Raw genomic sequence first — 14,597 nt, 5'->3', positions numbered from 1 at the left:
CTTCCCTGACTCCACCCGAGCCCGGCGCCCCGGCCATGGCGTGCGGAGCCACTCTGAAACGGACTCTGGATTTCGACCCGCTGCTGAGCCCGGCGTCCCCGAAGCGGAGGCGATGTGCGCCATTGTCGGCGCCCACCTCTGCCGCCGCCACCCCGTCGTCGGCCGCCGCGGCCACCGCCGCTTCCTTCTCGGCCGCCGCCGCCTCGCCGCAGAAGTATCTCCGAATGGAGCCATCTCCCTTCGGCGACGTCTCCTCCCGTCTCACCACAGGTGGGACTCGGTCTTGCGGCCGCCCGGGGGGTGGGGGGCGAGGGATGAGCCCGCGGGACTCGGGGTACAGGAGGGCTCTCCGTCCTTAGCAGAGTCCTCGGCGGCCACACTTTTCTTAAGGAGCTCTTTCAGTGTCGGAGACACAATAGGAATAGCCTGATACCGGGGGAGGGGGCGGGGGTGGGGTGGGTAGGGATGGTGCCTTGCCGGGTATTGTGAGATAGAGGAAGGTCTTTTTCTTTGGGCCGAATGACTGGAATCGAGCGTTTCCGTAGTCTGGAGAGCCCCAGCGGAAATGATCAGAGAGAGTGCTACACGGAAATCGAGGCAAACGAAGGGTCACACATTTCACCCTAATCTCGATGGCTGTCTTCCAGAATCGATGGGTTGCACCTATTAACTCTCGAACTGGGTGGTTTGAGGCTAGGCGGCCGCCCCTCTTCCAGTTCAGACATGGCTGATTTTAGTACGGAGCGGGTGGGGGTGGGGGAGGGATGTCACTGGGGCGAGATCTAGGCCTGTCATTAATCACCCACAAGAACGCCACTTTGGCTGAGTCAAGACCTGTTTCCTTAGCAGGGTCAACAACAAAGAAAATGCTCTTCCCGAATACTGTAATACGATCACACTATATATGTCTAGACCTTGAGAAACTTGAACTTTTAATGAAAAGCAAGTTGTATTGAAATTCGGGGCTGAGTAGTAGCTTTAGTTAAAAGTGCTTTATTTCTGCTCATGAAAGTACTTTGGAAGGAAAGGACTAGGCCTTGAAAATAATAAATCAACCCAAGATTCCAAGGGACTTCAGAATATTTTTGCTGTTCGTCTTGAAACATTTCCTGAAAGTGACTGGGCAGCTACCTCTTGACTGCTTTGTGCTGCGTTTGTGTCCTTTTTTTCCTGTACTTTGAAAATCCTTGTGTGCCCTGGCATAGTCTTAAGATAGGCTTATGTGGACTGGTAGTGTAAATGTTTCCTTTGTGCGTGTAGCATGCAAAGGTTTCATGTGTGAGCCTTTGGTGATAATAAGATCTGTAGACAAAGCCTTTTCATAGCTTGATTTACGTGTTTATCGTCAGCTTTAAAAAGAAAATCTATGGGCAGTATTTAACTCTACTGGTAACTTGATTTGGAATTGACATAAGTTTTGTTATTTTTCAGGTCATACTTTTAAAATATCTTTTTCCAAATATATGGGGAGATCCTCAAATGCCTAGGCTACCATCTTTTGCTGTTGAAACAGTGTCAAGAATGAGTTCCTGGGATTAATACTATTTTCAGAGTTTGTCTTTTTAGTGAAAGACTATCACTGAAAATTGAAATGATACTGTGGAATCTGTACTTAATAAGGCCACTTAAAAATAGCTCTAGCTAACCAGCAGTAAATTTCATTCGAGGGGGTGAATTAATACAGTGTTATGTTTGGGAGTTAAAGTATATTGCAATGCTAAAATAGTCTTGAGCATATAAAGTAAGTCAGCTAGGGGCTATATTTGTCCTCACTATAAAGGGAATTAATTCAGAAAGAATTGTGATTCTTTGCAGATCTGTCATTTCGTTGATGTATTTGAAGCATTCACTAATGCAATTGACTCCACATTTTCTTATATTTCAGTTAAGTGGACCATTACTGTTAAAATAGTAAAATGACTGGAATTATTGAAACTGTTTAAGCCGGCTGATTCAAATTCACATTTTTCCAAAATATTGGTATGTTTCCTGTTTTTCAAGGTGTTTTTGACGTCTGCTGTAAGTTTGATCATATCCTGAATTCTAAAGTCACACACTAACTGGTATTTATTGATTCTCTGAAAAGTTTTTTTTCTAGCTATTTCAATTAGAGAACAGCAGTTAAAATTGATTAACTTTTGAGTTGCTAAGTTTTTAACTGTGGTCTTGGAATGACATTTTACATGTAATTTAATTTAGCCTTACGTTTACACGGCCAGTTTTGGGCTTGCTCTTGTATGGTTTTGGTAATGATGTCATAATGGGAGCTGCAGTGTTGTGCAGGTATCAAAGAGCTTCCCAGTTTTCATGTCCTCTACCTAATTTTTAAATTCCTATTTTAAAAGTGGTGATTCTTTAAACTTGTCTAGAGTGAATACCATATATCTTTAGCAGAAATAAGTAGCTAGGATTGGAAATGGAAAGCAACTTACCAAAATGAAATTGACTGGGGCTCTATGGAAGTTCTTTGTTTTCATTTCTGTGGGTTCAAATATAATTTAAACAATTTACAATTAGACTACTGAAGTGCAGTTTTTTTCAGAGCATGTGTATAATTTGTTATGAATTTACTTTTGTTCTCTGGATATATTTATATATGTGTTTTCTGATATGTTGCTGAAGTCATGTTGTCACTTCAGGAACTGGGTATCTTTTAAACTCTAGCTTTGTTTTTTTTGGTTGTTAGTCATCTCAGGAAGGTTTGACTTGATGACTGTTATTTAAATCAATATTTTTCAAACTATTGCAACTTAATAGGACAAAGGAAAGAACTGGCAAATAAAGTTTTATTGGAACACAACCATGCTTTTTTTTTTTTTTTTTTTGAAGTATTGTCCATATCCCTTTACAACAGAAGGGTCAAGTAATTGCGATAGAGATTGTATTTTCCCGAAGATCAAATATTTGCTGTCTGGTTCTTTTCAGAAAACGTTTGTCCAGTCCTCGTTGAGGGTGTTGGCAGTGAGGTTTGTAGTAATCTCAGGATGTGGAAAAAGAAAAGTGCATGATAACTGGAGATGGGGAGTGGCGGGAACCATTTGCTGTGGTTGGAAAAATGAATGCCTCTACTTAGCTTTATTAGTACTCATCCTGGCAAGTTTATTGAAAACTGATTTCTAAGAGTTGTATCCTTGTTGATTGGTTTTTGAAACCTCTCAATATTGTCACTTAGCGAAAAGATTATCATGACGTTCCCTAGAGCAAACATATTTTAATAAAATCAAAATATATGAGACTGTCAATCAAATCCAACACATTATTATTCATAATTGTGTAGTGAATGAATGAGTGGCTGAATGAAGTGATCCTTCTGTGAACTCAACCTATTTGTGAATTTGCTAGACAGGTTTATACACATCATTTGACTTGTTACTATTGCTCTAGTCTGCCTTAGGAATTGAGTTGGATGAAGAGTTAAATTCCTTTGTAAAAGCTCATTGTATTTGCTGGAAACTTGCCATTAAGAATGGAAATTGCAGCTTGTGAATGGGGAAGGGTTTACAGGAACTTAGATTGTTCTGTAGACATTGATGCATGCCTGCAAATGGAGACACCAGCTGGCTTAAATGAAGTATAAATGGTTCTACACAAACAAATGAGATGTCTGTTGGAGGAGGCAACATTTCACTTCAGATGTCATTTATATTGAGCCAGAAGTGTTTTTAATATTTTGTGGTTATTTAGACAGCTGTTAGGTTGCTTCTAGTTTCTCAGTGGATTTGGCAAATAAACTGTTTTTATGGTCTTTGTACTTTGGATTTTAAACCTGATATTTTATTTAGGACTGTGTATGTAGCTGCAGTTATTTAATAGTTCTGTGAATTATGCATTTAAGAATCATGTAAGTCTATAAGCCATTAAAAGCAGAGTGCAGTTGTATTCATTATTAAGCTATTTTGTTTTGAAAGTAGAAAAATGAAAGCCTATCTTGAGCACAGAAACACATAGTGTAAACATGTCTAGATCAGAGAAGAGATTTGCTAACTCTTTGTTAGGTGAAAATGCTCCAATGTAAAGGAGAATAATAAAATCTCCTCAGTTTTCTTGAATGGCTTTATAGGAAAAAGAATATATTGTATATTACTCAGATAGGCCTTTCCTAAGTGTTTAGATAGACAGGAAGACAGTGATAGAAATGCTTTAGTTTTGAAAGGTTGAGAAAGAGGTTCATTGGAAGTGCCCATTTTTGTGTATTTTTCTTCTTTGAAAAGAAACCTTTAATGATTCTTCCACTTAAAGAAAAATGCATAATGATAGCATAGGTTAAGTTTGGACCTCTTGGGTAGTTGGTTCACGAAACAAGAAACGAATGGTATTGGGTCTTTTCAAGTGCCCATAAGTGAATTGTTTACAAGGTTGAGTCGTGTCTGACTCTGCAGCCTCATGGACTGTAGCCCACCAGGACCCTCTGTCCATGGGATTTTCAAGGTGGAGTCGTGTCTGACTCTGCAGCCTCATGGACTGTAGCCCACCAGGACCCTCTGTCCATGGGATTTTCCAGGCAAGAATACTGGAGTGGGTTGCTATCCCCTCCTCCATTCCCAACCCTGGTTTCAAACCTGCATCTCCTACCTTGGCAAGTGGATTCTTTACCACTGAGCCACCTGGGAAGCCCCATAGGTGAATTAACCAGCAACTTACAGTCCTTGCTAGTACTTAGTAGCACTAACAGTTACTACTGCTAACCCTCTGCTGGTACAGAATGCTGTCTATGCATATGTAAAACCACAATGCATTTCCTGACTTTGAGAAGACTGCCTACTTTGAGAAAAGTATGAAGAGTGGAATACTTGTTAAAGCCTATATGAACCTGTCTGGCATCTGCAGATGGTGAAGAGGTCTTCATAAATGACCTTAGTTTAAGAGATGCATCTTCAATTTTACTACTGAGCATAGGACTTCTAGAACTCAGCAGCTTACCATTGTTTCTCAACTTTCTAAACACACCTGAGAAATATGAGTGGCAGTTTTGTAGCAAAGACTGTTAGTGAAAAGGAATGTCCTCTGAATTTTGAGAGGATAGGTGGGACTTGTCTAGTTTGAGAATTACCTGCTATATCTTCTCAGTTAATGTCTTATACAGAGTTTTAAAATATCTACTAAATGTATTTGTTGAATTAAGGTTTGGGCAGTTTTAAGAAAAAAATATAATTTCACTTCTCCTTCTGTGACAATAAAGCCACAATATGTGACAACATTTTTTAAAACTGTGACTCAGATGAGTAGTAACAAGAAATATAGTATTTATTTTAAAGACTTCAAATAGTATTTTGAGGCTCTTGAAGTGCACCAAAAGTATTCCTTCATGTTTCTGAATAGTGATGATAAACATGGTTATGCTGCTTCTGCTAAGTCACTTCAGTCGTGTCTGACTCTCTGTGACCCCATAGACGGCAACCCTACCAGGCTCCCCCGTCCCTGGGATTCTCCGGGCAAGAACACTGGAGTGGGTTGCCATTTCCTTCTCCATTGCATGAAAGTTAAAAGTGAAAGTGAAGTTGCTCAGTAGTGTCCAACTCTTCCTGACCCCATGGACTGTAGCCTACCAGGCTCCTCCATCCATGGGATTTTCCAGGCAAGAGTACTGGAGTGGGTTGCCATTTCCTTCTCCACATGGTTATGTGTATTACAATATTTGAAATAGCCCCATTTACAAGGATTTTACCATTTTCAAAGATTTTACATGATTTTTAGGACTAATAATTTGTACTATGAAGTTCTGAGCTTTCATTTCTAAAGGAATTGAATGATTTAAGTTAAAACAATTTTTTTTTGATGGGAAGATACTACAATTATAATTGAGCAGGGAGAGAATCCTTGCAGGTAAATTAAAATTCTAGTGTCAGCTTTGATATTTATTTTGAGCCCTTTGATCACAGTTTTGCATTGTGCCAGATTGTATAATCTTTCTTGTGATGATAGGTTTTTGGGGGTAGTGGTAGTGGTTTTTATCCTTCCAGCGCTAGAAAAATAGCTCACAATATGCTTGTAGTTTGTCTTAGAGTATAACTGCTCTTTCTTCTCTTTACAAACTGTAAGTCACTAATTTTTATATGTCAGATATCATAGATCATCCTGAAGTATAAATGCTTTATACCATTTTGATTTTATTAAACCTATGATTTTTTTCTTCAGTAATGCAATTTTTGAACTTGACTGTATTTTTAAGTTCTCTGTTCATGTACGTGGATTTTCTTACCATATATTTTTAAATTCTCTGTTCATGTACCTGGATTTTCTTACCATTATTAAAAAATGTAAGTACTTTCTCTGAAAGTCACTTATTCAAGTTTTTGTGAACTTCCTTTGAGTTTCAGATTCTAGGCTGGTTAGGCAAAGAAAAGACAGTCTCTGGGTACTGACAAGAGTTGCAACTGCTGGTACTTATAAAACTATCTAAACATGAAGAAAAATACCATAAACTTTATGGTTTATCAAATACCTATTTTAATTCTCTGTGGACAGTTGTCCATATTAGCATTATTTTCACCTTTGACAGCCTGAGCATTGAAATTGGCTTACTGATTACATCACACTTTTACTACTGAAGCTTATTTATTGACTGTTTCTGAAATTGTTTTAGTCTGTAGTGTACATTCAGACTTTGGTTTAGTATTTATTTTCATTTCCCTTAATGTTAATTCTTAGAAAACTCCCTCTAAAAATCGAACTAAAGGGAGGAAGTTTGGAGAGAGGGACCTGGAAGAGTTGCTTTTCTTTCTTTTCTTTTTTTTAAAAAGCACAGCATCATTGAACTGATGTAGCAGTTTAATAGAATGGGAGTAGAATTTGAAAGGTTGCAGAAAGCCAGCTTTTCAAACATTACTTTCCTTGAACTTTGCCTTTTGTTACAAAAGATTGCCTTGTTCCTAATGCTGATGCATAATTCTCTGGAAGAAAAACTTTTCTAAGCAGTATAATTGGTTAAAACTGTAGGAGGTTTTAGGTGGTTGTGACAGATGGGGGAACCTGATCCATAGCTCAGGGTGAAATAGTACATTATCAGAGGCTGTTCTTGTACTCAGCATGTGTGGTAATGCTGACTTGTCAGTTTAGAATAATTCCTAACTGTTGAAACACCAATATATCATTCTAGTTAGTTACAGATGCCTATCCTCAGAGGAAGCAGTTTAAAGACACTTGAAGCATCCCTTGTATAAATATCTGAATGTAATACAAACATTTCTTACAATTAACCTGTTACAGTCAATGATTGTATTTGCAGGGTTCTAAGTAGATGAAAATTATGTGCCAAAAGCTTACTACCTTAACAGTCATAGAGTTTGATGTTTCATTGTGTGAAGTATTAGTAGTACATGGCGGTGGATCCCTCTATTCTAACTGACATTCTGTTTTCTGATTTATTTTCACTTCAGGTACTCATAGAATATTGACTAGGTGTACCAATATGATACTGGAGAGGGTAGTAGATGTTAAGAGGTTAGGCCCTGAGATCAGGCTTCAGTTCAGTTTAGTCCCTCAGTCGTGTCCGACTCTTTGCGACCCCATGAACTGCAGCAAGCTAGGCCTCCCTGTCCATCACCAACTCCCAGAGTTTACTTCTCCTGCCTTCAATCTTTCCCAGCATCAGGGTCTTTTCCAGTGAGTCAGTTCTTCACATCAGGTGGCCAAAGTACTGGAGTTTCAGTTTCCGCATCAGTCCTTCCAGTGAATGCTCAGGACTGATTTCCTTTATGTTTTTGTGCTTTAGGATGGACTGGTTTGCTGTCCTTGCAGTCCAAGGGACTCTTCAAGAGTCTTCTCCAACACCATAGTCCAAAAACACCAATTCTTCAGCGCTCAGCTTTCTTTATAGTCCAACTCTCACATCCATACAAGACTACTGGAGAATCCAAAGCTTTGACTAGATGGACCTTTGTTGGCAAAGTAATTGTCTCTGCTTTTTAATATGCTGTCTAGGTTGGTCTAACTTCTTTCCCAAGGAGCAAGCATCTTTTAATTTCATGGCTGTAGTCACCATCTGCAGTGATTTTGGAGCCCCCGAAATCAACTCTCTCACTGTTTCCATTGCTTTCCCATCTATTTGCCATGAAGTGATGGGACCAGATGCCATGATCTTAGTTTTCTGAATGTTGAGCTTTAAGCCAACTTTTTCACTCTCCTCTATCACTTTCATCAAGAGGCTCTTTAGTTCTTCGCTTTCTGCCATAAGGGTGGAGTCATCTGTATATCTGAGGTTATTGATATTTCTCCCGGCTTGATTCCAGCTTGTGCTTCATCCAGCCCAGCATTTCTCTTGATGTACTCTGCATATAAGTTAAAATAAGGCTTGGGTTTGCCTTATTCCAGCTGTATGACCTTTCAGAAGACATTGCAGTAAAGCCTCATTTTCCTCATCTGTATGCACTTGATAGTAGTATCTGCCTTCTGGGGATGTCATGAGAATTAAGAGCATTTCCTGCCCCTGAGTACTGGAGATAGTTACAGTTGGGCAACCTCAAATGGGACTTTTTACATTGTCCAGCAGTCCTGCCATTTATTTAGTGAATAACCTTGCCTTTTACTTGTACTTCATGGAAAAAATAGAGGCCAGCAAATGGCAGTGTCTTAATTTTCCCAGTACCTACTCTACCAGTGTTTTTGCATATTTTGTTTTTAGTATCACTGGGGAAGATTAAATGAGATAATTAAAGCCCTTTACATAGTGAGGGAAGGATCCCACTTGTCTCCAGAGGAACCTTAACCTCTGGTTTTTGTCTGTCAACCAGATCTTTGCTTTTGGCTTGAAATAGTGTCAAGCCTCCCATTATAAAGGACATGAAGCATCCTTATTTTTCCTCCAGCAGGCATCCAGATTCCTCCATTTCAAAACTAGATTCAAAGAGGTTTCAGATAGTCTGCTTAATTCCACTGGGCTCTCAACTACTCCTAGTATATTTGTACCTTCTGAGGCTTTTGTCAAGCCAGTGATGACTTCCATGGCACACAATCAATCCTCATCTTGTTTGACCTTCCTTATAGCATTTACACTGCTGACACTCCCTTCTTTTTGAAATATCTTGTGTATTTTAACTATGACAGCAAACTGTTTTCTTCCACTTTTCCAGCTGTTTTTTGGTCTTCATCTGGCCATGAGTTCGTTAGTTCTAGATTCATTCAGCTCCACTCCTGGCTGGCTTAATAGTTCCTTTAAGTGTATATACCTATATATATACACATAGGCATATATATATATATAAAGCAGAAATCAAAAAGCAAACGTGTTTATTCACTATCAGTCACATAATGAACATAGTGATTATGTTAATGTCATGTGATGAATCTCCTTAAGTAGGGCCAGTGAAGTTTAAATTGATTTACAAGGTATTTTCATGCTTGGGAAGTATATGTGTTAGAATTATAAAAGCCATCCAGGTGAGAGTGGCAACATAAATTAGATCATTCTTAATGTTTTTGTGCTTGTAATAATCTCAGCTGCTACTGCTTTCCTTCTCTTCCTCTCCCATTTCCTGGCATGTCCAATAATACATAAACCAAACACTTTTCTTTTTAATTGCCAGTAGAGTTATTTTAAGCAGGGGATAGAAACTTAAATGTCCATAGTTCCAGGCAAGTAATGATTGAAATAAACAAGATGGGGACTTGTGAATTCTAGTCTTGCTCCTGACCTGCTGCAATGCCTGGAAACTCATTAGAAAATGCTTAACCCAGGCTCCATCCTTTATAGGGTTCATTTTAACAGATTCCCTAGGTGATTTGTGTGTGCGTTAAAGTTTTAGAAGCACTTGAGAACTTACACCCAAAAGGCAGCAGCCACTCTGAACTGAACTTTGCCACACAGTCCAATACCCACCCCCAGCCACTCCCTCCCCATCAACAGTAGCCAGAAATCTGATCATTCAACTTTTGAATGTTGGCCACATTGTTTTGAAAAAAGTTCAGGCCAGACATGTCTTTGGACTCCCATTTAATTCATGAATCATCAGTTTGCAACCTCTGGTTTCCAGATATGCTGTATCTCAATATTTATGTGTGTAAGTGTGTTTTGGGGGCCCTGATAAGTTGTTATGAGAAACAGGTTAGTTGTTTAGCTTGATTGTGTTGCCCTACAGTCCTCCTCAAGGAGCCTGCTCTTTATCCTTCCAGACCTTATCTTGTTTTGATGGCCCATGGTTATTTGAAATAGAAGCTGAAACTTGGCACTAAATGTTTTCCAAAGCTTGCATATTTTGTTTTGGATAGTTCAGTTTCCTCTTTCTCTTCACCATTTACTTCTTTCATTTTTTGTTCTTATTACTCTCTTTCTAGCTTGTAAGCTACTTGAGAAGATAGTAAAGAAGTAAACAACAAAAGCATCATGGTTAGCACATAGAATCTAATGTAATATAAAATAGAAGTATGAAACTGCATGTGTATCGGGGAGGCGCTACCTGCTGACTGAGCATGGTTTGGATTCTTTGCATTAGTGTCTTCCATTGTGCATTTAACTTGTAATTTATACTTAGACCTGAAGAATTTAATAAATTGAGCCATTTACTTCAAATAAGTAATTACTGTGTGGTACCAGTGAAGTAATAGAATTTGACCTGTACTAATTATAGTTATCCTTCTTCTTGTAGGGGATAAATGGATGACTCTAATGCAGTGAAATATAATGTAAATTTAGAATCTGAGTCAGTTGCCTTTAAAATACTGTAGCCAATACTCTGGTGTTTATATAAATATATGCAGCTATATTATGCTTATTAGGATTCATGGTAATCCAAACAGAAGTTAAAACTGTAGATATACCTTGACAATCTTCTGTTAAAATTTGGTTTCAGGTTCCTTTAACATATCAATAATTGTAAAGTAAATTTAAAATGCCATCAGCTCATTTTTTTAAATTGGATAGCTCTTGACTGGATAAGAATATTATCCTTAAGGTTCCCTTAAAGGAGTGCTTAAGAACTATGCTAGTTTCTGATCAGATGATCTAGGAGAATAATTGAAATTACAAAGATGGGTCTCCATAGCAACTCTGAATTGTCTGCTTGATAAATTAAAATACAGACATGGCAGTGTCTGTAGTTCAGAGCTCTAGATTTGGTCTGTTATTTTATTTGGAACAGTTTCAGTTTTAGGTCTTAATAGCTACTGCAGGTTTTCTGTACTTAATTGTGTACAGATTTTCCATTTCATTTGTGTTCCTCCCTAGATCTGACAGGCTTTCAAGATTTATTTCATTTTTAATCTCATTGTTTGAGTTAATCTGTTTAGATGAACTTTTAGCTTGTTTCTTTCCAAAGGTACTCCATAGAGAAATTAGCATGTAAGGTGAAGATAAACGGGTCTTTCATACCTGAATTTGAAACTGTTAATGTTTGATCTAGTAACTATGTCAGTAGGAAAACAGGAAGTCCATACAGGTCTGGAGCAAAAATATTTAGTTTCATGTATCACCAATTTTTAGACATCTTATAGTTATGGGCTCTACTCTAGAAAGATACTTGATGATGACCCTGCACCCCCATCCCCCATTTCGAGATTCTCCTTTAAATGCATTTCTAATTGCTTCTAATTCCATTTTCCCTTCACTCTCAGTCCTATCTTGATGCTATTTCTTTTACCATCATCAGCAGCTTTTTTTTTTTTTTTAATCCCTGCTTTCTCCTGTTTATATTGTTGACCTTGTTCATTGTGTCCAGGGTTTTTAAAGTAGTCGTTGGCAACTAAGATGAGTAAACAGGCTTTATTGTCTCAGGCCAGGCCTTTTCTTTTCACATTTACCTAGGTTTTTTGCTTATATATATATATTTCAGATATTCCAAAGGAATAGGCTCATTGATAATCTGCTTATTACAGAGAATTTCTTTAGCAACCTCAGTCATATTTACTAGATTTGGGAATGAAAATGCCCTTAGTCATAAATCTGCTAATACTGACTTTCACTTAACCTAATAAGTGCAAAAAGTCTTAATATTTTACAGTTAACCTTCGAACAATGTGGGCTTGAAGTGACAGGTCCATTTATGTGGATTTTTTTCACTAGTAAATAAAATAGTAAATACACGATCCAAAGGTGGTTAAATCCAAGGATGTGGAACCCTGCTGATGTAGAGGAACCATATCCTTGGATACAGGGTCAAACTACAAGTTACATGGACTTTCAACAGCAGGAATTCTGCACCCTGAAAATCCCCATGTTGTTCAAGATAAAAGTATATGTAAGAACAAGGGTGATGTAGTTTTAAGGATTTTGGAAAGGGATATACTACAACCATTTGAGTGCAGATTGTCTGAAAATACATATTTTGCTCTGTGATTTGCTGCGAATTTAATCTATGCTTCACAAACCAATTATGAAGTCTGCATGATTAAAACTGGAATGTGCAACTGATAATGTTAGTAAAGCTTCACTTTCTTTAATGGACTAGTAAATTTGTTGGCAACACAATGTCAGATGTTACATGTACTTGGAATATAATGTCATTTTAGATCCATAAGAGATGGCTAGATCTTAGTTTAAGATTAAGTGAATATAGGTACATTGTTGATGTATGTAAGGCCTTTATCTTGCTGATATGGAAGCAACTTAAGTTGACCAGATATGTAAATTGAACTTGTGAATTCTGGAATACTGAATCTGGGGAGATTTCTTGGTTATTGGCTTCAAAATTGCCTAGACCTCTGAACTGATGGAGATTGAACTTGAGGCTTGTATTACTAGTTAGCTGTTTGCTACTTTGTTGTTGTTGTTCAGTCACTCAGTGGTGTCAGGCTCTTTGTAACTCCATGGAGTGCAGCACACCAGGTTTCCCTGACTTTCACCACCTCCCAGAGTTTGCTCAAACTCATGTGCTTTAAGTCGGTGATGCCATCTAACCACCTCAGCCTCTGTCACCCTCTTCTCCAGCCCTCAATCTTTCCTACCATCAGAGTGGTGAGTCAGCTCTTCGCATCAGGTGGCCAAAATATTGGAACTTCAGCTTCAGCATCCATCCTTCCAATGAATATTCAGGGTTGATTTAGGAAAAACATCTACTTCTGCTTTATTGACTATGCCAAAGCCTTTGACTGTGTATTACAACAAACTGTGGAAAATTCTTCAAGATATGGAAATACCAGACCACTTGACCTGCCTCCTGAGAAATCTGTATGCAGGTCAGGAAGCAACAGTTAGAAGTAGACATGGAACAACAGACTGGTTACAAATCGGGAAAGGAGAATGTCAAGGCTATATATTGTCATCCTGCTTCTTTAACTTATATGCAGAGTACATCATGAGAAATGCTGGGCTGGATGAAGCACAAGATGGAATCAAGATTGCTGGGAGAAATATCAATAACCTCAGATATGCAGATGACTCCACCCTTATGCAGAAAGCGAAGAAGAACTAAAGAGCCTCTTGATGAAAGTGAAAGAGGAGAGTGAAAAGGTTGGCTTAAAGCTCAGTATTCAGAAAACTAAGATCATGGCATCTGGTCCCATCACTGATGGGGAAACAATGGAAACAGTGAGAGAGTTGAATTTTGGGGGCTCCAAAATCATTGCAGATGGTGATTGCAGCCATGAAATTAAAAGATGCTTACTCCTTGGAAAAAAAGACCAACCGAGACAGCATATTAAAAAGCAGAGACATTACTTTGCCAACAAACGTCTAGTCAAAGCTTTGGTTTCTCCAGTAGTCATGTATGGATGTGAGAGTTGGACTGTGACGAAAGCTGAGTGCTGAAGAATTGATGCTTTTGAACTGTGGTGTTGGAGAAGACTTTTGAGAGTCCTTTGGACTGCAAGGAGATCCAACCGGTCCATCCTAAAAGAAGTTAGTCTGGAATTTTCATTGGGAAGGACCAGTGCTGAAGCTGAAACTCCAATACTTTGGCCACCTGGTGCAAAGTACTGACTCATTTGAAAAGACCCTGATGCTGGGAATGATTGAAGGTGGGAGGAGAAGGGGACGACAGAGGATGAGATGGCTGGATGGCATCACCGACTCAATGGACATGAGTTTGAATAAGCTCCGGGAGTTGGTGATGGACAGGGAAGCCTTGCGTGCTGCAGTCTCTGGGGTCACAAGGAGTCTGACATGACTGAGCCACTGAACTGACTGAACTGAAATTGGGCCATTCACTAAGTAACATTGTTGATCGCATGTTACCAGTATTAAAACATCTTAAGAGCACAGTGAGGCTTAGATGACATAGTTCTATCTTAATAGGTATAAAAAGCAATGCTGTAGCATTCAGAATTCTTCAGCTCTGCCAAGTGTTGACAAAGATGTGGAGCACCTGGAACTCACATTGCTGGTGGGAATGCAAAACATACAGTTACTCTGGAAAATGGTTTGTCAATTTCTTAGCCATATAATCAGTCCATCCAGTTCCACTCCTAGGTATTTACTTAAGCGAAATAAAAATTTGTCCACCTATGGGCTTGTACTTGAATATTCATAGTAGCCCCCAGTTGGAAACGGTCCAAATGTCCACCAAAAGGAGAATGGATAAGGTGTGATATATACCGTATATACACAGTGGAATACTAATTAACAAAAAGGGATTACTTGTTGATGTAACATCATGTATGAATCTCAAAACCATTTTGCTGGGTGAAAGAAGACAAAAATCTACTCTTTAAGGTAGCAGTTTTAGAAAACA

At 38.6% G+C, this 14,597-nt stretch overlaps 1 protein-coding gene across 2 annotated transcripts in view; it reads left to right on the top strand.

The window, feature by feature from the left end:
* The first annotated feature begins 6 nt into the window (after nucleotides 1-6).
* Nucleotides 7-14,597, top strand: part of AKIRIN2 (akirin 2) — a 22,294-nt gene continuing 7,703 nt past the window's right edge. For both annotated transcript variants that reach the window (XM_010834691.1, XM_010834690.1), the window contains exon 1: nucleotides 7-270. In XM_010834691.1, the coding sequence (XP_010832993.1) occupies nucleotides 36-270 (235 nt within the window). In that variant the 5' untranslated portion in view covers nucleotides 7-35. The remainder of the gene's footprint in view (nucleotides 271-14,597) is intronic.

The sequence above is a fragment of the Bison bison genome, unplaced genomic scaffold (genome assembly GCF_000754665.1).
Source record: "Bison bison bison isolate TAMUID 2011002044 unplaced genomic scaffold, Bison_UMD1.0 scf7180017864035, whole genome shotgun sequence".
NCBI classification, from domain to species: domain Eukaryota; kingdom Metazoa; phylum Chordata; class Mammalia; order Artiodactyla; family Bovidae; genus Bison; species Bison bison.
This window is presented reverse-complemented; position numbering and strand designations above follow the sequence as displayed.